The 24,425-nt window shown below is 32.7% G+C and overlaps 4 protein-coding genes across 6 annotated transcripts; 2 read left to right on the top strand and 2 right to left on the bottom strand.

The window, feature by feature from the left end:
- On the top strand, window positions 561-1,882 carry LOC109330090 (photosystem I reaction center subunit III, chloroplastic-like). Of its 2 annotated transcripts, none has more exons than XM_019564111.1 (2): window positions 561-1,314; window positions 1,705-1,845. In XM_019564111.1, the coding sequence occupies exon 1, from the start codon at window positions 616-618 to the stop codon at window positions 1,297-1,299; it is 684 nt and encodes a 227-aa protein (XP_019419656.1). In that variant the 5' UTR covers window positions 561-615; the 3' UTR covers window positions 1,300-1,314; window positions 1,705-1,845. The 2 variants fall into 2 exon arrangements, with proteins under 2 accessions (XP_019419656.1, XP_019419655.1); XM_019564110.1 differs by having other exon boundaries at window positions 562-1,309; window positions 1,704-1,882.
- Window positions 2,728-4,244, bottom strand: LOC109329497 (LOB domain-containing protein 4-like). The gene is made up of 2 exons (XM_019563183.1): window positions 3,922-4,244; window positions 2,728-3,484 (listed from the first exon to the last, which is right to left on the bottom strand). The coding sequence occupies exons 1-2, from the start codon at window positions 4,099-4,101 to the stop codon at window positions 3,158-3,160; spliced, it is 507 nt and encodes a 168-aa protein (XP_019418728.1). The 5' UTR covers window positions 4,102-4,244; the 3' UTR covers window positions 2,728-3,157.
- Window positions 9,227-20,047, bottom strand: LOC109330123 (protein ROOT HAIR DEFECTIVE 3 homolog 2-like). 2 transcript variants are annotated; one of them, XR_002105628.1, is made up of 23 exons: window positions 19,770-20,047; window positions 19,110-19,176; window positions 18,847-18,949; window positions 18,672-18,742; window positions 18,065-18,128; window positions 17,919-17,984; window positions 17,780-17,827; window positions 17,615-17,677; window positions 17,466-17,522; window positions 16,966-17,124; window positions 16,827-16,895; window positions 16,645-16,736; window positions 16,264-16,342; window positions 15,192-15,357; window positions 14,126-14,250; window positions 13,759-14,021; window positions 13,012-13,108; window positions 12,729-12,899; window positions 12,505-12,609; window positions 10,752-10,846; window positions 10,528-10,624; window positions 9,429-9,783; window positions 9,227-9,386 (listed from the first exon to the last, which is right to left on the bottom strand). XR_002105628.1 is itself a non-coding variant. In XM_019564160.1 (22 exons), exons 1-22 carry the CDS (start codon window positions 19,924-19,926, stop codon window positions 9,505-9,507), a joined length of 2,493 nt encoding a protein of 830 aa, XP_019419705.1. In that variant the 5' UTR covers window positions 19,927-20,047; the 3' UTR covers window positions 9,248-9,504. The 2 variants fall into 2 exon arrangements, 1 of the variants encoding a protein (XP_019419705.1); XM_019564160.1 differs by having other exon boundaries at window positions 9,248-9,783.
- LOC109328959 (xylulose 5-phosphate/phosphate translocator, chloroplastic-like) lies at window positions 22,460-24,167 on the top strand. Its single transcript, XM_019562614.1, has one exon. The coding sequence runs from the start codon at window positions 22,637-22,639 to the stop codon at window positions 23,945-23,947; it is 1,311 nt and encodes a 436-aa protein (XP_019418159.1). The 5' UTR covers window positions 22,460-22,636; the 3' UTR covers window positions 23,948-24,167.

The following is a 24,425-nucleotide window of genomic DNA, read 5'->3' as shown; positions in this document are numbered from 1 at the left end:
AACACAAGAACTCATTTTAAGCACTTTACATTATTTTAAGTAGGATTAGGACCTGATGAAAAACAACTTCAACATTTCTATGCCTCAATCTCCAATTGAAATTTTACTTTATAAAATTATGATTAATATATACATATTACAAATAAACAATTTTTTTCGTACTACTAAATATATTTCTTCACCTTTTTTGGGTGATAAATTAATTACTTTCGTAGTTCGTGATTGTCCTCTCAATAAGTGCTACTCCCAGGAATTGAATTTTCAACATTGGGGATTCAACGAGATTTTACATCACTAACCCAACGCTTTATATTGAACTTATTGGTAAGATTAGCTAGTCCACATGTATCATAATCTGGCATTAGTTTATGTACAGGTGTCACTCAAAGAAGAAGCAGTTCCTTTAAGAATCATGTGTGATCTAATTTCATCCACAAAACAAAGTGTGATCTAATAACATCCACAAACCAATAAGAATGATCCAACTCAGCATGCAAACTCTTGTCACCTTATCTTTTATCTCTTCTCATTTCCTTTACTTACCCACTCCCATTCTTCTCTTCTCATTATCTTCATTTTCATCTTCATCTTCCTTCACACAAATCATATCAAACAATGTCTCTCACTATTCCCACTAACCTCTCCAAACCCACCACTCTCAACCCCAAACTCATTGCTGGCACCACCCTCAAACCAAGACTCACCACCACCATCCACTGCAGCACCACCACTCCAACCACCAACACTTCTTCTTCAGAGTCACAGTTGAAGGCCTTTTCTGCAGCCTTAGCTCTCTCCACCATCCTCCTATCTGCACCACTTCCTGCTTCAGCTGATATCTCAGGCCTCACCCCATGCAAAGAATCCAAACAATTCGCTAAGAGAGAGAAACAACAGGTCAAAAAGCTTGAGTCTTCTTTGAAACTCTATGCTCCTGATAGTGCACCAGCCTTGGCTATCAAAGCCACTGTGGAGAAAACTCACAGAAGGTTTCAGAACTATGGGAAGCAAGGGTTGCTGTGTGGTTCTGATGGGTTGCCACACTTGATAGTGAGTGGTGATCAAAGACACTGGGGTGAGTTTATTACACCTGGGGTTTTGTTTCTTTATATTGCAGGTTGGATTGGATGGGTTGGTAGAAGCTACTTGATTGCGATACGTGATGAGAAGAAACCAACACAGAAGGAGATTATTATCGATGTTCCTCTTGCTTCTAGGTTGTTGTTTAAGGGTTTCAGTTGGCCTATTGCAGCTTATAGAGAGTTGTTGAATGGTGAACTTGTTGCTAAGGATGTCTAGTGCTTTTAAGGTTATTGTTACTATCTCTTAGTTCTTTCATATTTATATGTTACTTATTATCTTATGAGTTTTATGTTATTACAATTTAGCTTCTAATGCCTGGTTGAGAATTGAGATATCCTTATGCAATATATATGACATGATAATGTGATAGTTAGATATATTTATGAGACAGTTCAAGATTATAGAGTAAAGGGTATCCTCACCCTCTTGGTTTAGGAACTAATCATTTTGGAGTGCGATATTCAACAAATGTCGCGCTCACAAATTGTCCTATTGACCTTTTGGTTTATCTGGGTCTTATACCACTTGATTAACACATTTTAGTAGTGAAAATTTATTTATTTAGTAAATGATTCTTTCTTTATTTATTTATGAAATTTTGGTTGTTTATGGTTTATCAGGAAAGAGGGAGAGAAGAGAAGGGTGCTATGAAGGTGGGGAATTTATGTGCTCAGTTTGTAAATTTTAATTAGTTATTTGTGTGTAATGGAATGATGAACCAGAACCACAATCAATTACTGAACTCAGTTTTTGTTCCTTTGTTCACTCTACTATATAACTACAATTTCGGGTTGGTGTTGAATGTAAATCCATGTTAGTAGTGTGTGCAGCCTCTTACTGAGGCATATTATTTTTTGTTACACATTTTAGTCAGTGTTGATGATCTTGCTTGGTGAAGAAGATCATTGTTAGTAAGGGAATTAATTATCATGTTTAAAAAAAGGTTATTCATTCAAGTTCAGAAGTTTTATTACCCATACTTACAAGAGAAGTAAATATTTTAAAATAGCATGTGATATCAATACGGTAAGGTTGTTATTTAGTGACCATGTGATTACAGGTTCAAATTTTGGAAACATTGTCTCCACTTGCAGAGTAAGATTGTGTATATCTACCTTCCCTAGATTTCAGTAAGTGGAAGCATGTTGCACTAAGCTGCCTTTTTTAACCTGATATATTTTTCTTGGTATTTTCTCTCACCTTTTTTGGTGAGGAACTAATTCTTTTCAGAGTTCGTGACTGCCCTTCAAGTGTTGAGTGTCGGGAGGGGCAGCCAGTAACTAGATATTTAGACAAATTGGAATGACTCTGCATAATCTGAACTTAGACCTGAAAAACTAGAATTAGTATGATGAAACGAGTTTTATACACTCCTAAGAGTCACTAATCTCTACTACATAAAACCCAGTTAAAAACGCTAGAGTAATGTTTTCATTTCAATTTTTTCATATTTTAATCTCAAGCCAATGATGAAAACAATAAGATGCATGATGGGTCACACTTAAATTAGGGTATTACAAGAGCCACCATGTTATGTAAGGCACATTACCTAAAATACTTCAACATTACAATCAATGAAGCAAATATTATTTATCAAAATCTATGTAAACGCAAATTCATAGTTTTAATAAAACAACAAAAGAATTTTCCATGCAACCAACAATTTCCCATGAACAATCCATAATCACACCACAAACTTCTTTCATACAATGTTAAATGATAATATTTACAGAACATTGTCATCAATGAGAGACCATTAACCAAAACTTAAAAGTTAACTAAGCGGGCGGAAGCCTCCGCCACAGCTCCTCCGATCCGACACCACGGCAGTCCAGCCACAATTACCACCAAGTCGAAACTACACTACCAGTGTTGGTCTAGTAATGTAAGATCTTACTAGATCTCTAGATTGACTATATAGTCAAATATTTGATTCCTGGAATCCATATTTGTTACGAGAGACAATCACACACCCGAAAAGAGATTAGTTACTCACCCCGTGATAGAATACCCTTGATTTTATACAAAAAAACAATAGAAACTACACTAGAATTATATGAACATGAATCATGAGTCATGACCACAATGAATCACCATAGCTAACCTGGTCCACTACCATGTCCATATCAAAAACAGGGTTAGCATGAGAGCCCATGATCTTGGATGATGGTGAGCCACTATTAGTTGGGCTAAGCACAAGATTAGGAATGCATCTAGTTTGAGACACCCTTAGATGAACCACTTCAGCTTGGGCCAGGGCCAGTTGGGTCTGAAGCAGATCAATGTGCTGCTGAAGAGAAGAAATGGTTCCTACACAACCATACACAGGGTCTCTCACTCTGGCATTTGCTTCATACACCATGCTGCTCACTGCATCCCCTCTTTGATGCATTGGTAGGTCCTACAAATTTCACCCTCCATTACATTATATGTGGTAATGAAATTAATCAAATATCTAAGGGCTTGTTGCATTTGTAATACCATGGAATCTTATTCCAAACATATATTATGGTTCCTTAATTTGACAGGTACAAATATGTAAATCTATGTTTAGATACTTTTTCTTAGTTATTGCCAATATTAAGTAGTAGCAAATTTTTAACATAAATCCTTTGGAAAAATTAGATTAACAATTTGTATGTGTATTGCATCAACCGGCTAGTGACTACTATATAACAAATAGGGTAACTCAATGCACGAGGTTTTTACTTAGATATCTGGAGATGATAAATATATGTAACCTTATTCTGCTAGTGACTAATATATAGTAAAAAAAAGTTAATAGTAAATAAAGACATGTAGGGTATTGAGATTTAGAAGAAGAAAAAAGTGAATTACCTGAAGCATCTTGTTAACATTGCTAGCACCAAACACTTTGTGTACATTGGCAAATTTGTGGGCCTCATTAGGTGGAAAATATGGTGCAAAAACACAATCCTGACCACACTTTCTCCTCAGAAGTTTACATGCAGCACAAGGTGTGGCTGCACCATGCTTCCTTCCACACCCTTCCTTCATTGTTGACCCTCTCCCTCCAAACAAACCCTAACTTCCTTAAAACAAAAGGGAGTATCACTTTATCAGAATATATGGCTAAGGACACATAAGAAAGTAAGTGAAGCAGAAATAAACAAATGTGTGAGAAAGAGAGTGGAGTGAGGCATATGAGGGAGTGGCATGCATTATATAACCTTTTATTAGAAGGCAACACATTAAGGACATATTAGAAACATGTAAGAGTTTTTACATTGTCGATTTATCTATCATCAGTAATATTAGTAGTATACATGAATTTTAATAAGTAAAATGGAATGAGAATGTAAAAAACTTTGTATTGAAACTCTAACAATAATACTAGATTATTTTTTCTTTTAATATTCTCTTTAATATAATTTTAATTATTGAATAAATTTAATGTGGGCCTATTAAATTGTATAGATTTACTCAATAATATAAAATCACTATTGAGAGGCCTTTTTGTGATTGTATTCGGAGAGATAAGTCTCTCTAGTTAGATAAAAAGTTTCTCCAAAACCAAACAGAAATATATTTAATTATTATTATATCATTACTAAGCTAAGGCTTCTTGATGCAAAAAACAAATAAAATGTTTTTTTAAGGATTGACGTGAAGGGAAAGTCAACAGTACAGGAATAGTGGCTACATGGTTATGTGTCTCACTTAGAAAATGCTTTAGATCATTAGCTATATAGACAAAAATAAAAGTTGTTATCTTTTACATTTTACTTTAAGGTGAAGAACAACCATAATGGTTGAAATTTGTGACTTTTAAGATGTATCATTTAGGCCAATAAGTGTTAATCCAGTTTTTGTGGAAATATCTCATAATTTATAAGTGTTACTTCAAATTCTTTATGAGAATCTTCTTAGTTACCAAGTGACCTAAACTTTAAAAAATGGCAAAGATCTTATGTGAGGAAAAAGTATAAAAATAGAAAACAATAATTTATCTCTAAGATATGAGATACTATTCTTTTACCGAAAAAATGGAGCAATTGATAAATAGATTACAAATTCAGTTGGTGCAGTAAAAAACTTATTAAGTCAACCCTGTGGGGTCTGGTGGTAGTTAGTCAATGGCTATGGTCAGTGACACTAACTATATAGGCTTCCACTATCCTAAAGGGGCATGAACCCACGAGTCCTAACATATATAACTATATATTCTCTAGGATCCTATACATTATTTATTATATTAATAAAATATCTTCTTATATTATGAGATAATTTATCTTCTCTCACCCGTAAAAATATGATATGTCCTATTTTGTTTAGATTTAAAAATATTTTTATAGAAAATGATTAAATACGACGCATTCATAATTTTAGTGACCGGACTGAAAATAACTACTATTTATGCACAATAGGTACACTCACAATGTATTACATATAGTAAGTGTAATAATAATGTATAAATCTCTTATAAATTATTGTTAGTATATATATGATTACTATTCATTTGCATTATATATAATGAATATAATAATAATATATAAATCTTTTATACTATCATCATACATATTTCTTTTGAAATGGTACTACTATTTTTCAACAAGAGAGGTGATTTTTGGATCACAAAAATGAATGGGGATCAGCTGTCCTACTTTTTTGTGTCCTATTGTATCTTAATTCAACAGAAATTTAACACATACTTAAAAAGAAAATTAAAAAATATATAAAATAATATTTTTATGTAATTTGGTGAGATATAATTGACTTGGGACATGAGGATGGAAAACTTGTAGGAGAGAGGATCTTGATTCCACAAAAACAATAGATACACATTTGTCAAAACTTGTTTGGATTCACAACATTTTACTGTGAGAATAAAGTTTTGCCGCCCAACACCCAAACAAGGCATTCTAGGATCACAAGATTCCAAATAGAAACAATAAAAGTGGAGAAAAGTCACATACATGTGTCAATCTCAATACCATGTTATAATGGACAAAGATTTATTGTCGTAAACCGTATCCTAAATTATGGTCTGAATCAATGATACTAAAGTAAAAAGTAGAAAAAATTAATGAATATTTAATTTTTTAATTAACATGACATATTTTTATTAGCCAGAAACATGGTCTGAAACGCATTTTAGGATATGGAATCTTTGTCATATCACAACACTAGATATAGATATATAAGAACTTAGAGTAACAGTTTTGCACAACATTTAAAGATAAAGTATTAACGAGGGAAGGTGGAGCCTATAGTTTTTGATGAATCATATATAATGAAAAAAATACAAGGAGGGTGATCATATATAAAAGAAAAAGAAATTATTTTCTCTTGTGAAATATCCATGAATAATGGAGGGAACAGTATTTTATTGTAGAAAGAAAACAAGAGAACAATAATGTAATGATATTGTTCAAAGCAGGGAAGTTAGGGTACTATTTGAAGCAACCTACCATCAAATATTGAAGAGTGACATTCAACTAATAGAACGGTTTGTAGGACCTGTGAACTTTAGAGGGACCAAAAGGTATCCATAGGCAGGTGAGTTAGGTAAAGTAATAATTTCCATTTCTCCATTTTGTAAAAAATGAAAGCAAGGTTTTAAATTCGGGTATAGGAACACAAATGCCCATATATCAACATTTCCGGAATTACTAAAATTATATTGTGACCACAAAATCGTAATTGTCAGCATCATATATTCCGTCTCACAACATTATGTCATTTCATATGTCATAAGTCGTGTTTGGTCAGAAAAATATTTAATAATTAAGTTTTAATTTAAATATTTTTTTTTTCAACCACTCACGACTCACGACACATGGAGTGACACAAGATGTGAGACACAAGATGTGCTCTCGTAATTGTCTGATTGAGATTAATTAGTAATTTTAAGGAGTTTTGAATAGATATAATCATAAAAATGTTGTGACTCATGATAGTTATATCTTGAGCAACTATAACATTTGTTCGAAGTAATTGTATGGTGAAAGAAACAATATATAGTAGCTCTTGATGATAGTGTAAGCTTAGAAATAGAAGATGGGCATTTGATGGTGAAAATGAGAAGGACATTGTCACAACTTCAACAAAAAAAAAGACTTTCTCTTTCGGTTGTTTGACTCAAGACTTGAAAAAACAAAAAGAGGCATCTATCAAATTCAAAGCAAATGGGGCCCATTTTGAAGAATATCATGAATCTTTTGTCCTCAAAATATACTTTGATTACCTTCCAATTAACCAAAATGTGGTGTCTCCTACTTTTCTTCTATTTCTTTGTGAACAAGGGATGCATCATGTTGAATATAAGAGAGCACATTCTCACATTAGAGAAATGTATGTACTGAAAGTGTATGAGTTTTATATAGTACATCATATATATTTAATTATCATCGACTCTTCAAAAAAAATATAAACGAATGATAAATAATATATTAAGTGTGTATAAATTTTTACACTCACGGTGCATATATTACACTCTTGTCATAAATATGTTCCACTAATAATTAAATTAGTGGTAGAAAGAACCAGAAAATATGCATTTGTAAAGGTTTTAAAATTAGCAACATGTTATATATTATTATTAATCATAATATAATAATAATAGTAATAATAATAAGGTTTTTACATAAAATTATATACATAAGTAATGAATAATATGGTAGTATTATAAAAAAAACTTAATACTGTAAACTCATAATGACACTAAATCATTTTTTTCTTCTCTTTATCACCTTTTGCCATTATGACTTGAATATCAAAAGATATGTAATGAAAATGGGGTGCATATAAGTATAATCAAAATTGAACACCATGATGGAGTATTAGAAGGAAATTGATCTTTATGGTCTAATTCCCATTATTCCCAATGTTATTACATAAATCCTTTTGTACCATTGCATTTCATTGAGCACCAAGTTTCTAAGCAATGAACATTGAATTAACTAGAAATATAGATTCTATATATATATATATATATATATGGTATATTTGGTAGACGTATGTTGTAATCTAAATGATTGTGTCCATCTTATGATGTCAAATCATAAAGTCAAGTTCCACTATGATGTTATTTGTCATGAATAATGACCCTAGCTAATAACCATTTTTTGAGTGCTTTTATATTTTTAGTGGAGTAAAAACATATCTAAGTCATCATTCAAATCTCAACCCTTCTATGAAATTGATGCATAGGTTGAAAGTAAAGTGATCAACAATACAAGGTAATAAATTCAAACTCAAGAATGACCAGAATCACCTATCTAAGTTTAGGTCTTCTAAAAATAGCTACCACTTTGATACACATCTGCTGTCTCATAGTTTGTACTACTTCATATAACATGAACTTGTGATGGATCAGAAAAATTATATTTAAGTTAAAATTTAATTATTAATCATTTTTCTGACCAATTACAAGCACATGGTACATGGAGTGACATAAACTACGAGACATCAGATGTGCCTCCGTTAATAACTATAGGCTCAAATAGGGGTTAAGAAAAATGGGATAGCCTTTAGACAGTGTCTATTCTAGTCCAACCCATTTTCAAAAGTGGACTAAAACTGACTAAAAAAAGGTAAACCAGACTCAATCACTAAGGAAAGAAAAAAAATTGTCACAAGCAAAAGCTAAACCTGCTCAGGACCTACCTGAAGGTTTCAAGGGAGACACATTTAACAGCTAGATTCTAAACTAATAAGATAATTCACAAACTGTTACTGAATAATATAATTCTGCACTTTATTAAGTACTTTAGTAGTAAGGAATACTATTATTTAGGTGCAGAAAAATGTTGTCCTTGACAGAAGCAACAGAAATAGGAGGGAGAAGAGAGAATTCAATCACAATTCACAACCAACACATAGAAGTCCTTCACCAGTCTTTGGTTAGAGCAAATCACTCTTGTTTCTTGCAAACTGACATTTTTCACAACTGTTTCTGTTCCCCTTATTTTCCTGACTAGGAATTTCTTTATGTACCTCAGCTAGTTCTACTACATCAAACAACTATGATTTCTTACCTCCTAATTTTAATTTGTACAACATTGTGTTTGCTTGGTGGGATCACAGCAAATTCGACTGACATAAAATCGACCCTTTTTTGTGCAGACGATTTCTCAGTGATGGTTATCATCACTTTCGTGCGATCATAGATAGAAGAGTCGATTATCAAAACATTTTAGAGTTGCTAAAAAGGAGAGGAAAATTAGTTTACAATGTTAATATTCTGTCACTATTGAACAGGGGATGATATTTTAAGTTGCAGAACCCAAATAGGGGTCCTACCCTTCATGTGATCTTATAACTTACACGTTAAAAGGGTACAACAATATTTAATATCAAGAGCGGGTAAGAAGAAAAGTAAATTAGTATTATAGCAAAATGCAAAACTGATGTGAGTGCATAACCTATTTTGATGCCAACCATCTTTAAAGTAAAATATCATGAAAATTCAGCTTCTGTAACCTTTGTAGAAAAGTTTGTGGCAGAGGATTCATTACCACCATTTGTTGAGCCAACACTAGATACAGATGAATTGGTGGTGAATGAGGTTGATGCTAAATTACGTTTTTGCGCTTGATTTCTGTATATCTGAGTATCTGAACTATGTTGCTCAGTTCCTTCATTTGTTAGATTACCCTGAGCTTCTTCGGCGAGACGTTTAAGAAGGTTCATGACTGTGGGAAGAAACCTTGATGAAAGGGATAGAAGTCCAGGCAGCTGTAAACAAAAGAGGCATAAGTACACAATAATCTGATGGAGTTTGTCACCTTTGTAGTTGACATCATTATTCAACCAGCCCTTCTTATGCTATATATCATTGGTGAATAACCATTTTAGTATATCAGAAGCTATTTTGCATTAGACTCAAATTAGATAAAGTGCTTTTAGTAAAAGTTTTTTCATGCAAATCATTAGCTTTATTCAGAAGCAGGAAAATATAGCTTCTCATAAAAAGCACTTTTTAACTTCTTTATAGCTTGTTTTTTTAGTAAAAGCCCAACCAAACAAGCAGGTAAGTTCAAAAATGTTTTTCATTAAAAAAAGCCCTTCTGTCAAAAAAACTCAAACAACCAAGGCTTTACATCAGGTAATAGCAGATTTTTTGCAAAGTGGAATGCTGTGTTGTTTAGCAAAATATAACATGCAACATTTGCAGTTATTGTCATATGACCTGGTGGCCACAGGTTTGAGTCATATAATCAGCCTCTTACAAATGCAAGGTAAAGCTACCTACTATAGGCCGACTTGTTTTGACACTAGCGGACCTCGCTCATAGCGGGAGCAAAGGCACCAGACTGCCCGGCCCTTTCTATGAAAAACAATCTAGTCTCGAACTGGTATGTGTGTGTTCACATAGCATGATTATAATAGTTTATTCAATTAGACAGAAAAGCATAGAATTTTGAGCATCCTACAGCCAGAACTAGTAAAAATAAAAGAATATAGACCACTCATACTCACAGTGCCATGTCGAAACTCTCCAGCTATGTCCATTTGTATCCATATGGCCTTTCCAAGTAGATAGGCAATGAATATAAATAGCATGTAGAGAGGATTTCTGTTTCACATAAAAAGTCAACAAATGTCATTATTAAACTGACGAGAATAAGCTCCAATAAAAAATAATAGTATAGCAACAATAGTAATGAACTAATGATAATAAATAAATTCAAAGTGACACTTACTTTAGAAGAAGCATAAATTCATTAAAACCAAGCACGAGCATTGCCACCATTGCCCATGGAGGAGGTAACCAATTGTTACTCCGCTTGTAGGCCTCCTGAACCCATAGCAAAAAACCAAAAAAAGCAAGGAACAACACCTTCGTTAGTATGATGGAATTAGATAAGTGCCAAGGCAAAGAGAAAGAAGATGAATCACATTTTGTTAGAAACTGCAGCAAGTACGTAAAAGGGACCGCACAGAAACAAGTACGTAAAAATACAATAGCCAAAAAAGGTAGGAGCAAACACCATTCTCATAATCCTAGCAAGCCTACTCTCACCAAATGGTTTTATCATTAAAATCAAACCACTTCAGTGTGAGGAAGCCAGGTAACCAGGTCTAGAAGAATTAAGGCATAAGAGACGATATGATTAACACTACTGACTGTTATTCATCTATAGAAAATTTTACAAGCACATTTTACATAACTACAGGCCGTCAAAATTAGTCATAGATTATAGGAGTTGCATCCATATTTAATGTCACATTTTTTGCATTTACTGTTTCCAGCAGGGAATGCATGAAAGATGTATTTCTAGTTCTTACCATTTGCTGTAAATACATTTCATGACAATGACAACAAAAAATCCGTAATCCCACTAACTGAGGTCGGCTACACCGATCGAACAATGTCATAATGTTCTATTATAAATCATGTTTATTGACAAAGCATTGTTCTCTAAATCTTTCTTAATAGTTCTGTCTATGGTTCTTCATCCAGAAAATAGCTTAACCTTCATGTGATCTACTCTCCTTAATGGGACTTCTAATGGTCTCCCTCTTGGCCATGGAAAATTACAGTTTTCTAGATTCTGAATGTTTTGGATTAAGAATAATACTGGAACCAAAAATGCAATAAATATAACATTTAATTACTGATGCAACTCCAATAACCAATTCCAACTTTATGAACTGCTTGGGCTTTAAGAAAATTTGTATCCACCAAAATAATCATATAATACAGGGTTACAAATTGCATATATTTATTGACATGCATCTTGTTAAGGTTCCATTTTAAAACCAATTAGCAATGAGAGGTGTAGTCAAACAAGTATTTAAACCATTCCCGAGACAATGAGGCAGAGGATGTGAGACTTACTTCCAAACATGCCCCTCCACATAAACCTATCAGACTAGGCGAAGGGCTACCTTTAACCCATGACTAAAGGACATCTTTTGACCTATGACAACAGGAAAGAAGTTGGGCTCTGACTCTCTCATACCATGTTAAGGTTCCATTACAAAACCAATTGGCAATAAGAGAAGTAGCCCAATAGGTATTTAAACCATTCCCGAGATAAGTAGACAGGCAATATAGAACTTACTTCCAAACACATCTTCCTTAATTCAACACACGTTTTTTTATAGATGACTTAATCCTAATGGAATATATTTGAAAGATGACATAAATGGTAGAGTTAAGAAGGTAAATCACATGGCTTCACTTTAAGCCGAAGTCAAGAGGAGTATATGGAATGCATGTTCCCATAAGATGTGTTTTAGCACTTGCTTGGGGTGAAAATTGAAGATGGCACCATATTACATGTCACACACTTTGGTTACGTCTAATCTATTATACAAAATAATGGAGAAATAAAGGGGGTTTGATTTTTCATATACTGCAGAAAAGTTGGTTAAAGCTGCAGGAAATAATCAATTAATAAAAGGAAAGAGGGAAAAAAAGCAGGCAGGAATATTATCTGATGATTTTACCTGAGCTGAAATAGCTTGAGTAACTGTGTACTCAGTTTCTCCCTGGAATTGTCGCCACAAAGACTTGCACTGCACTGGAGTGATGAGAATATCTTGTGGCGAAACCTACATTTTTTTTAAATATTCTCAAATATAATTATTTTGACTACAACATTATCAAGGGAACCATAAATATCACTTTTGTAATGCTTAGAAAAATAACGATATATATCACTATATCCTACTTCGTCCCACGTGCTTGAAGCCAGTTGATCAACAGAAGCTTCTCTAATTGCATATTGTGAAGATGTTGCTGCAACAGTTCTATCTAAGAGTGATGAACGAAGTACACTTTCAATATGATCTGGCTTCTCATCCAAGCGTACAGCAGCCATATCTGATAGAAGCTTAAGTGACTGATACACGGCAGAAGATATTTTACATGGTGTTAAAATAAAACATTATTTCAAATATAATTTGAAGTATAAGCAAGCTGAAAAGTTATGATTGAAGTTGCTAATCAATTACCGCAGAGCGAGCATCCCTTGTAATAGCTCTGATATCTTCTTTCCCTGTCCAAACCCTAGGCAGTGAATCATTGTCATGATTGAACACGGTCGAGAACCTGAAAATTATTAGAAAAATCAGTGAGCCACCAAATTAACCCAAAAAATTAAGGACAATTGACAAATAACTAGAATAGGACACTTTCTTTCATCACAACAGAAAAGTACAAATACAGTAAAGGGCAACCTCCAAAACAGAATAATGAACACAAATTAGAATAACAATCACACCTTGTCCCACAAGGTGGAGTCAGCTGCACGGTTTAAATAACGTCACTGGGCTTTATCGAAATCTATAATTTCAGTAAAAGTTTAAAGCAAGGTTTTTTTTAATAGTTTCTCTCTTGTTTTCTTATGCCTTTCTCTACCTCTTTTGATAAGATGAATGCAAAACCTGTCTATGCACATGTCTACCAAAGAATGCTTGAAAAGTACACGTTAGCATAGCTTAGTAAAATGCGAAAAAACATCAGACCCATGACAGTAGCATACAGAAACTTCTGCTTAAAGAATGTGCATTCTACTCCAACCAGGCATCAATGAATAAAAAATAGAACAGTGTCCAGACTTGTTTATATCCTCTCCACTTTCAACTCTCGTGTTCCAAAATGTCAATAATAGATAATTTTTTATACCACATTTTAAAATTCAAACCCAAGACTCACCAAATATACCTAATAAAGATGAGCTATCTTTAAAATATCCTTACTTATCTTTCATGAGGATCAGAACATTTCCAGCTTCTTCTCTTGCTTTATTCTCCACCACTTTTCTTGCATAGTCCCTTAAGCTTTGTTGCATTCTTTCAACTGTTTCTTCGTCCAGCTCAAAACCAGCAATGGATGTTAAAAATTCGAATACAGCAACTTCAGTCTCATGTGCAAGAAGTTTTCTTATCGAAAGCCAGATGTCCTTTCCACCAGCTTCAAAGAGGGACTCCACAGGTTCAGCCAATGCCTTAGCCAGTTGTTTCTACAAAATATATTCTATTTTAGTGGTTGACACTTGACAGGGATATTGAAGGCATCAATTGAAGACCATTCAGCTTAAGTCACCTGTAGTCACAACAGTATTACCTCAACGTTAGTCGTTATCCTTGCTAATTTTTCACTGCGTACAGAGGAAGCATGTGACTCAATATCACGACGAAGTTTATCTCGCACTTTTGAATCGCCCCAAATAGCCTGTCTTACAGCAGCACCTGGAAATGCAAATAATATTAAATAAGGACCAAATAGGATTAAGCATTTTACGGAGCAAACAAACAGAAATATAGTCAGATGGATGGACTAGTGAGATGCATCCCATGAAATAGACTGAGCAGAAGTCAACCTTTATGCAAATGTTCTTCTGTTCTTTTTATTTATGTGAATAAATATAACAATGCCCATAAAAAACCAGATAAAGCCAGACTTTCTAGATCTATGAAACTGAAGAATAAAAAAATCCTGGCGATTCTACTTCAAGATTAAATAATTAATTTTATGTTTCTCTATAATGAATCTAAAAGTCAATTTTCAATTATGCTCTTGATTTTTTTTTTTTGGTTTCATACACATAATAAACTCTCGACAAATCAACAATGTCATAATATGCATCTAGGTTAAATTTAAAATATCCTCTTGATAAATTTGAGCGAGACTAGCCATACTCAATGATCTCTCCATTAATAGAATAAAAAAACAGGAATATAGTAATAACCATTCTCAGAAGAACTCTTTTATTTTCCCCTATTCTCCATATGCAATTGCCTTTAAATTCATTAGACTATGGACTAAAAGTAAGAATGTAAGATTGTGTATATTAATTAGGTCCTGCACATTTTCTTTACAAACATAGTAACTTGGGATTTGGGAATTAACACCGTGTAAACCTCCGCAGAACTGAATCTCAATCCTACAAAATAGTAGTAATTCTCGCCACTCTTCATCACTTTAAATGTCCACAACCAATATAAGCCTGGAGTGGAAAATGTACAAGTTAAAATGACATAGGCAGCATGTCAAATAATTACTAATTTAAATCGAAGAAGCAAGTGGAGACTGAAGCTAGGACCCTGGTTATCAACTAGTTCTAAAATGTGCATATACAGTTATAGGTGACAATGTAATGATATGAAGAAAAATCCTATCTGACTATTACCAGAAGATCCTTTGTCAAACTCGAGCATAATAGATTGAGTCCACACATTAACAGCTGAAGCGAACCCTTCTCCTTTGCTTAGTGATTGCTCCAGCTTAGTTTTAAAATCATCTAGAGCTTTAGAGCGTAGATGTCCTAGGATTGTTGTATAAGCAGGATACACAAACTGAAAAGTTGGCCAAAAAAATTAAAGAAAGTCAAATGAATTTTGTGTAAATATACTTGAGTGCATGCAGACTTCAAAAGCCATTATCAATAATATATAGCAGAGCCCTTGGTGGTTTTTTGTAATATTTTCATATCAATAAGAAAGTGCACTTGAACAGAACATCGTTACATTATGGTTGATATACAACAATACTCATCGATGTTTTAAAAACTGGTTCGACAATTGAACCAAAAAATAGAGGGGTTCATTGTATAAACAGTGGCTGAACCGGTTTGCAAAATAAATAAATTTGAAAGATATAATATACAATCATCAGTAAACATATGAATAAAATTTAAAAAAGAAATAAATAAAAAACCTAACTGTCATTCTTATAAATGCAAATTTAGTATTATGATATTTATAATTACATTAAAAATAAAAATTGTCAATATTTTGCTAGAGTTTTTGAGTATATTTTCCTACTTTTATTTACTTATACAAAATAAGCTTTCATATCTAAAATCCAAGAGCAACCAATGAGCTTAGATGACGTCATGTGGACCGAAATATCATAGTTCCTCTTTTCTCTACAGCTTGTGTCTTCCTTCCACTTTTTTACTTTTGCTTTCACTTGTATTTGTTGTTCATTCCATTTATTAAGGAAATTGTTGCAGGGATTGGAAAGCTGTGTTGAAGTTTAAAGCCTCTATAGTACTCCTTTATCCCCCAAAAAAAATCCTTTTATTAAAGAACTTCTTCGGCTTGGCTCAAGATTTTTGAAGAGGCTTAAATTATTATCTCTTAGATAAAAAAGGCTTGAGTTTGTTGCAACAACCCACGGTTAGTTTGTCAAAATTTAGCCCAAATGGATCAAAACTAAATTTAGAAATAAAGCCATATAAAGGTAGCAGGCAGCCTTACATCCAATGCCTTAGACTCCAATAGCTTTCGTTTTGCATTCCTCACAGCTTCATCAAAGAAGATAGCCTCCCGATCATATCTGTTGAAAGCATAATTATCAGTATATCAAATAAGTAAGTTTAAACCCACCAATCAATAAATATTAATCTAACATTCTAATCATTAGTTGCATCCTATGACTTTTGAAACAACCGCGAAGAACCCAATCACTCCTAATTTTACAATTCTTCAATGACTCGCATAAACATACACAGGAGTTAATAAAAGGTAGGAAAAAGTTAACTTTTAACTCAGAAATTAAACAGAAAATCAAGTAGGCATTGAGCATAAGTTTAACGTGGACTGGAATACTAAAATTCAGCACCAACATCTGGAACTTACTGTGAAAGGTAGGTATCGATAATAGAGCTCAGCTTTTCTCCAAAACCTAGTACTGGACCTAATCGAACAGCCTCATCCAGCTCCAACCAACCCTAAGCCAAATATATTCATGTGATGACTGATTTTATAAACAACTGATGCAATTCACAAAAGATTACAGTACAGGAGATATGGATGAGCACCTCATCAGCGCATAACTGACTAAGTTTTTCATTGCCAATCTCTTCACAACGCACGGTTGCAACCATTACCTGTTAAATAAGATGGAAAACAATAAGGAGACAAAACCAGTTACATCACAAAAATAAGATAGTAGGAAACCTTATGCGCCGGAAGATCAAGATCCTTGTTCTCCCGTACGACTTTCCATATTTGCTGTGCACTAATAGAAAAAGCAGATGCAGGCACAACACCACGCCGATCACCAGCAAGACCTCCAGGCGCTATAGAATGGAAGAAACGCTGTCGTAATTGAGCAACCTGCACGAGAAAGTTTACCACTGTCAGATATACCATGACACACAAAAGAAAAGAACCCAAAATGGTAAAGTTCAACATGGAATTTTCAAATTTTCATTATTTAAAAAGAGAAGGGATCCACTTACTAGCCATCAATTCTAGGGAAATCCAATGGTTTGAATTAGTGAGTAGATCTAAACCATTAGATTTCTCTAGAATTGATGGCTAAGATATGAACTCTTGGAGTAAGTGGACCCCCTCCCTTTAAAATGGGTGACCCATTGCACGAGGCTCCCACATAATAGGGTCTGAGGAGAGTATTGAGTTCTTAAAAGTGATGTACTATATCATGGAAAGGGTACCTCTTCTTTGAACTTATCCTCCTTCTCCTCGTAGTTTGACAAAGCAGTAACATTCACCTTTATTTGAAGAATAAATGAACATGCATCATAATTTAATATTCACAATATAGATAGATCTTAAATTAAAAAAGCAGATAGATAGATCTTACATTAAAAAATTCACTAAGAGGAGTATGTTTATGAGCTTGGGGTTTTGGGACTGCATCCCAAATCTGAACAAAACAATTGCATCATAATTTAAAATTCTAATGAAGAAAACGAAGAAAGTCACAAAAAAAAACAAAAAAAACTTATAAATTAGAAGGAAATAACACCTTCTGAATATCTTCTTGTAGAATAGGCTCCAAATGTTCAAGTGGGGTCTGCGTAGACAGCCAGAAACAAGATAAGGACACCGAATGTTATAATAGAACAAGAGGGTGCATTATAAAGAAAGGTCCAAATGCTATAGACCTTTGTTCTGTCACGTATAACAAAAAGCAATGTCGTCTTGCGGGGACTGAATAAACGCGTCATGGCCTACAAATAAAATAAAACCCAAAGTGTGAAAACTAAAACATTGAACAACAACCAGAAGCAAATTCAAGGCAGCAAACTACCTGAAAAACTGTTTTTAGAAGAGGCTTATTGGCTGCTTGTTCTCGACCAATATCATGACACCACCTGTGAATAGATAAAGTCTTCAGTATTCATCCAAAATGAATATAGTTCTTCTGCATAAGTCTGATCTAAGCTCCCATAACTCATGAAACAGATCCTTTTACTTCCAGATTAAATCTAACTACTAAATTGACACCAAAGAAAGGCAGAAAAAGATACGGAAGAAAATGATTCATGCATAACATCTAGTTTTACACATCCCACGATCTCATTATGAAATACACTTACACTACATTGTGTTCCACCCTATACTCAGACTGATATACAATGTCATTGATAAGTTTCGGGTAGATAGGTTTTAAGCAAGATTATTGCAAAATATAAGTTAATCTAACAAAAATGCTATAAGCATACACCATGTTAGCTGAAAGACTAGCAATAACACCTAGACATCTGTTAAGCAACGTAGTTTCTATGGACTCCACAAAAAATTTGGGTCTGAATAGTCTTTGCTAAAAAAAATTCAAAACCTACCATAATGCCCAACTCCAAGGATCATCCTAGAATCTAATCCATTCAATCAATTATAAAGCAATATAAACTTACATGTTTATCAGAACAATATCTGATACTGCCAAAGCAAAAAGAGCACTCTGTTTCTCAAAAGCAGTATCATCCTGGGAGTTATATTTAAAAAAGGAAAACAAGACAAAAGTGAGACCTGGTGCACATGCAAGAAAGAACAAGAAATGAAAATTACTTATAATACAGAATTTATCACCTCGCCCCTCTCTCTTCCATCAGTACCCTCTAAATCCATGGCAATTGTAGCCGGCTCAATCCCTACACAATTGGCTATCCAAATGCCCTTGGTTGTTTGCGATCTGCAACAAATATGATATTCAATTACTCGTCTATCATAAACTGAGATATAATAGGCTGAATGGATGATGAAGACATCCAGTTATCATCCTTTCTTTCTCTCTTTCCTTACTGTTGTTTACTATGTCCATGATAATAGCTCAATAACTTCAAAATCCTAACCTTCCCCTGAAAGCATCCATCTCCCTGAAATTTGTGTGGAAAAGATGATTCATTAAAGTGCTCTTCCCTGCAAAGATGACGAAAAAACATAAGATCAAACCTCAGAAGCCAATTAGAGAGAAAATAATTGCATAAAGCTAAAGAAATTGCACATGAATGATACACCATAAAATCAGAAATGCATTGTAGTATCTCCAATTAGAATGAAAAAACAAAGGGTTATTTTTTAGGTTGCCTCAACGGCAGATTAGTATAACTGAAACTAAAACGTGAATCGTGTGGAGATCTTCACTTGCATCACAAGTTACCTCAACAAATTCAAACTGCGCCAACGATCTTTTCAAAAGTTTAATTTTTTAAATCTATTCATCTGTCCCACTAACTTGAACCCTATTTCATAAAATTCCATAATTCTAACCAAAAATCGCAAAATATTATTCCACAATTTAACTGAACAATCACTTTACTTGAAGGGTCCAAGCTGATATATTTAACAGAATACAACATAATTAATCAAATACAATCTCATAAAACAACCATTAAAACCATGGATCAAAGCTCAATAATGTGCACAAGTTGAATTATCAAAAACCATAACAATTACCACTACTCTGAAGTAGAAAAGAGTGTAATTGAATGGAATGAATAAAAACTAGTTACCGCTACTTTGAGGACCCATGATAGCAACAACGGCGTAAGAAAGAGCACAAGAAGAGAGATTAACAGTTCTGATGAAATGATCCAAACCGGTGGCGTTGAATTCGCCGTCACCGTCAATGAGTTGAGTGGCGCAGCATAAAGCATCATCGTTAGCCATTATTGAATTGAAAGTGATGAAAATGAAACAGAGTTTAGATCTTGGATTTGGTTTGAAATAGTGAAGAAGAAGATGATAGAAAAAAGAGAAAGAGAAAAACACGAGTCTTATGTTGTTCTCTTCTGTTTGACGTAAGAGTCCAAGGATGCTTTATATTATTAATATAAAAGAGGAAAATACTCCTATAAGATAAGAATATTAAACTATAGTTTAATGTTATCTTAAAAAGTGATTAAATCTTCTAATATATTATCAATGTTTAATATAAATATTAATTATCTGTGTTTAATATATTATTAAATAGTAAATTACATTACACATGAATTTTAGTAAAATTATATACATCACATCTCGTATAATTCTTAAAATAATGATAACAAAATAATGAAAAATTATATGCATTGTCAATATATCAGTTTTATTCATTATCACCATATTATTCACCATTTATATTTAATTATCGTTGACTCTTCCAAAAATAATACAAATGAATTGTGTATAATTGATCAATTATGTATAAATATTTACACTAAAAGTGTACAAATATTACACTCTAATAAAATAACAATTCATACGCTATTGTTTCATTTAAATAAATTTTCAGTTTTAGTCTTGCATTGTTAGCAATAATTAGTGTTGAGGAAAAAATAAAGTATTTTAATTTTTTTTGGTACTATTAAGATATCCCTTCACATTTTTTGAGGTTCATGACTACTCCTTTTAATAAGTATCACTCCCATGAATGAACTTTTAACCTTTGGGATCTAGTGGATTTTATAGCATAGACCAATATATTGTTGATATATTAAAATTAACTTTAATTTGTAGGTACCTTAATTTATTTTACAAATATATATGTTAATGATAATAGTCATAGAAAAATGATACAACTTTTTTTAATCTCATACAGGGTTTCTTAATATTAACGTATTATGGTGTCTAATTTAAATATATAAGAGTCAATTTATCTTTATTATTTTTTATTTGTTATAAAATGGATCAATAATTCTAAGGAAATGTTATTTAAATACATAAAAGAGAAGATTGATTTTATAATCAAATTCTATATACAAATTTATCGATGATGAGTTTAACTTAATTACACATCACTCATTATTTGTTTAAAAGATCATATTCTTTTTTAATCCAAGAGTAGTCATTGTAATATAGGACTGATTTATACATATACAAAAAGAAAAAGAAAGATAGTTTGCGTAATTTTATATAATGTTAATGTAATTTATTCTAAGAGTTTGAAATTTGTGATTGACAATGTAAATTTTTTTACATTATCAGCATATCATCCATCATTGATTTGTATTACTTTTGTTTGAGAGTCAATATTAGATGATTGACTGACAATATAAAAACATTTACACTGTCAGTGTATACATATTAAATCCTTATTCTAATACTAATGTTTAATATTAATATTAATTATGTGTGTTTCTTAGAAATATAGGTTAAAAGCTATTATTTTGGTTCTTCAACTTTATTTCTTTTTCTCAATTCATTCATGCTTTTCCATTTTATTTCTCATTTGACCCATTAATTTTGTTTACCCTTGCATGTTAATCATTTCGTCATTCAGTTTTGGACGATGTGTCAATTACTCTATGATGTCGTTTTATCTTTCTTTACCATCAAGAGGAAGTCGTTTAGATAACTACAAATTATTTAAGAAATCTACGTGATCCTATATTTTTTTTCTTTATAATCATTTTATTGGATTAGATAATTTTATTTTATAAAGCAAATATCCGATAACATATAGGAATTAGAAATTGATTCCATAAGTTCATTTTTTAATAAAATATGAATTTTAAAGCAATTTAACATTTAATTTCAGAAGATGGTCACCATTGACATAGATTGTGAGAAATTTAATTGAAATTAGATTATAAAGTGGAGTGATACTTAAGTTAAACTAGATTATTATTTCAATAGTTGAATTTATATTATTTCAATCACTAATTTAGATTAATTTAGATTATTTCAATGGTTGAAATAATCACTAATTTAGATTATTCAATCATTTAATTTGTGATTTAAGTTATCTATATTACTTGGTTATTAAGCTATTAAAATTCAACATTGAAGTACTCTAAATTCATCATAAGATCATTAGTCATATACCTTGAGAGTATAGACTATATAAACTGGAGTGATACTTAACTTAAATTATAAAAAAAAAATTGTTATAAAATAATTTATTTTGATTCTACAAAAAATAAAACTTATATACATGAAAATTAATTTTACCATTTAAACAAAAGCTTAATTTAGATTGAATCAAAATTTTAAACAATTCTAAACACAGTACTAGGTACAAATTTGTACTTTTGATTAGGTTTCATTTGAATGAAGATCACATATCTTGAATGATGTCTTATTCATTTTTTCCGAACCAATTAAAATATTACTTTTTGTTACATTTTATTTTTATTTTTTTCATTTTTTATGTGTAATATATGATTGGTCCAGAATACCATTAAAAACATGTAATCGCTTTCCGGTTTCATTGTATGGATTGGTGGGGGTTGTCTCATGCTCTCAAAAGCACTTTAATGAGTTAATCGCTTTTAGGGCTTGTACTAAGCTACAAAGATTCTGTTTTTTTATTTATTTTCAGAATCTGTGTTTTTCTTCTGTTTCTCTTTCCCTTTCCCTTTTGTTACTGTCTTACTTCATAGCAGGAACATCCACAAAAATGTTATCATTGAATGTTGTTCCATCATCATTATCCTCTGTCACTTTCATCAAACCCAATAATCAATGTCTCATAAATGCATCTCCAAACCTCAAATCAAATATTCTCAGCAGAATTCAGAGCCACAAGAACCACCTACAATGTCACACAACCACTTTTCAGCTTCATGAATCAGGTTTCAAAAGTTCTAAACTTTCTTTTATGCCCACATCTCAGATCCCAGATTCAATCACAAAGTTAAGTTCTTTTAGAAGATTCCTCTCATACCCATTTGAGGTTTCACCAAAACCCAATCACCAAATTGTGAAAGCAGCATCTGGTGATGCAAATCATGAGGGAGAAAGAGAAATTGTAGTTAATTCCAATGACCCCAAATCTAAAAAACTCAAACTTGCTTTAGTTTTTGGGCTATGGTACTTCCAAAACATTGTCTTCAACATTTACAATAAGAAAGCCTTAAACATATTCCCATTCCCATGGCTCCTTGCATCTTTTCAACTTTTTGTGGGGTCCATTTGGATGCTTGTGCTTTGGTCCTTAAAGCTCCAACCTTGTCCAAAAATCTCAAAACCTTTCATCATTGCTCTTCTTGGACCTGCTTTGTTCCACACAATAGGCCACATCTCAGCATGTGTTTCATTCTCTAAGGTTGCTGTTTCATTCACTCATGTAATCAAATCTGCTGAGCCAGTTTTCTCTGTCATATTCTCTTCTGTTCTTGGTGATAGATACCCCATTCAGGTTTGGCTCTCAATTCTACCCATTGTCCTAGGTTGTTCTCTAGCTGCTGTTACTGAAGTTTCTTTCAATGCGCAAGGATTATGGTGTGCCCTTATTAGCAATGTTGGTTTTGTGTTGAGGAATATATATTCTAAAAGAAGTTTGCAGAATTTCAAGGAAGTTGATGGATTGAACATGTATGGATGGATTACTATTATTTCATTGTTCTATCTTTTTCCAGTGGCTATTTTTGTTGAAGGGTCTCAGTGGATTCCAGGGTATTATAAGGCAATTGAAGCTATAGGGAAACCAACCACATTTTATATATGGGTGATGCTATCTGGAGTGTTCTACCATCTTTATAACCAATCATCTTACCAAGCCTTGGATGAAATTAGTCCTCTAACTTTCTCAGTGGGAAACACAATGAAGAGAGTGGTGGTGATTGTGTCGTCGGTTATAGTGTTCAGAAATCCGGTTAGGCTTCTAAATGGTGTTGGTTCCGCTGTCGCGATTCTTGGGACTTTCCTGTATTCACAGGCAACAGCTAAAAAGAAAGTGAAGAAAATTGAAGGTGAAAAGAAAGAGTAGGTACAGTTAGAGGAAAAGAAGGATATAAAAGAAAAGAAATGTTAGGGGGAAGAAAACCAATTGATTATTATAGTACTTCTGTTAGCCATGTTAGATTTAGACATTACATAAGATCCTTTTTGGTTTCATTTGAAGTACTGCTATGATTTCTCTACTGATGTTTTTCAAAGCACTTTCCTATTTAGTTTGTTCTCATTAATATAGATTCTTCTTACTGGAATTATAATTTATTAATTCTAAATAGATTAGGCAGAGATTAGAGATTGATTGATATCATGTTGATTAATCTCAATGTGGCTTAACTGCTTTTAGGTGTCATTTAATTTGTGATCCCAACTCTACTTATGTTGTACATTGTTATTTGTTGCAAATATCAGTACACATGCTGAGTCTCAAGTCTGGGTGAAAGAGAAGGGATGTTAGTTGTGTTAGGTAATTGACTGACCAATATGACACTTTATCGAATCTCTATGACACG

This window comes from Lupinus angustifolius, chromosome LG16 (genome assembly GCF_001865875.1).
Source record: "Lupinus angustifolius cultivar Tanjil chromosome LG16, LupAngTanjil_v1.0, whole genome shotgun sequence".
In the NCBI taxonomy this organism is placed as follows: Eukaryota; Viridiplantae; Streptophyta; class Magnoliopsida; order Fabales; family Fabaceae; genus Lupinus; species Lupinus angustifolius.
This window is presented reverse-complemented; position numbering and strand designations above follow the sequence as displayed.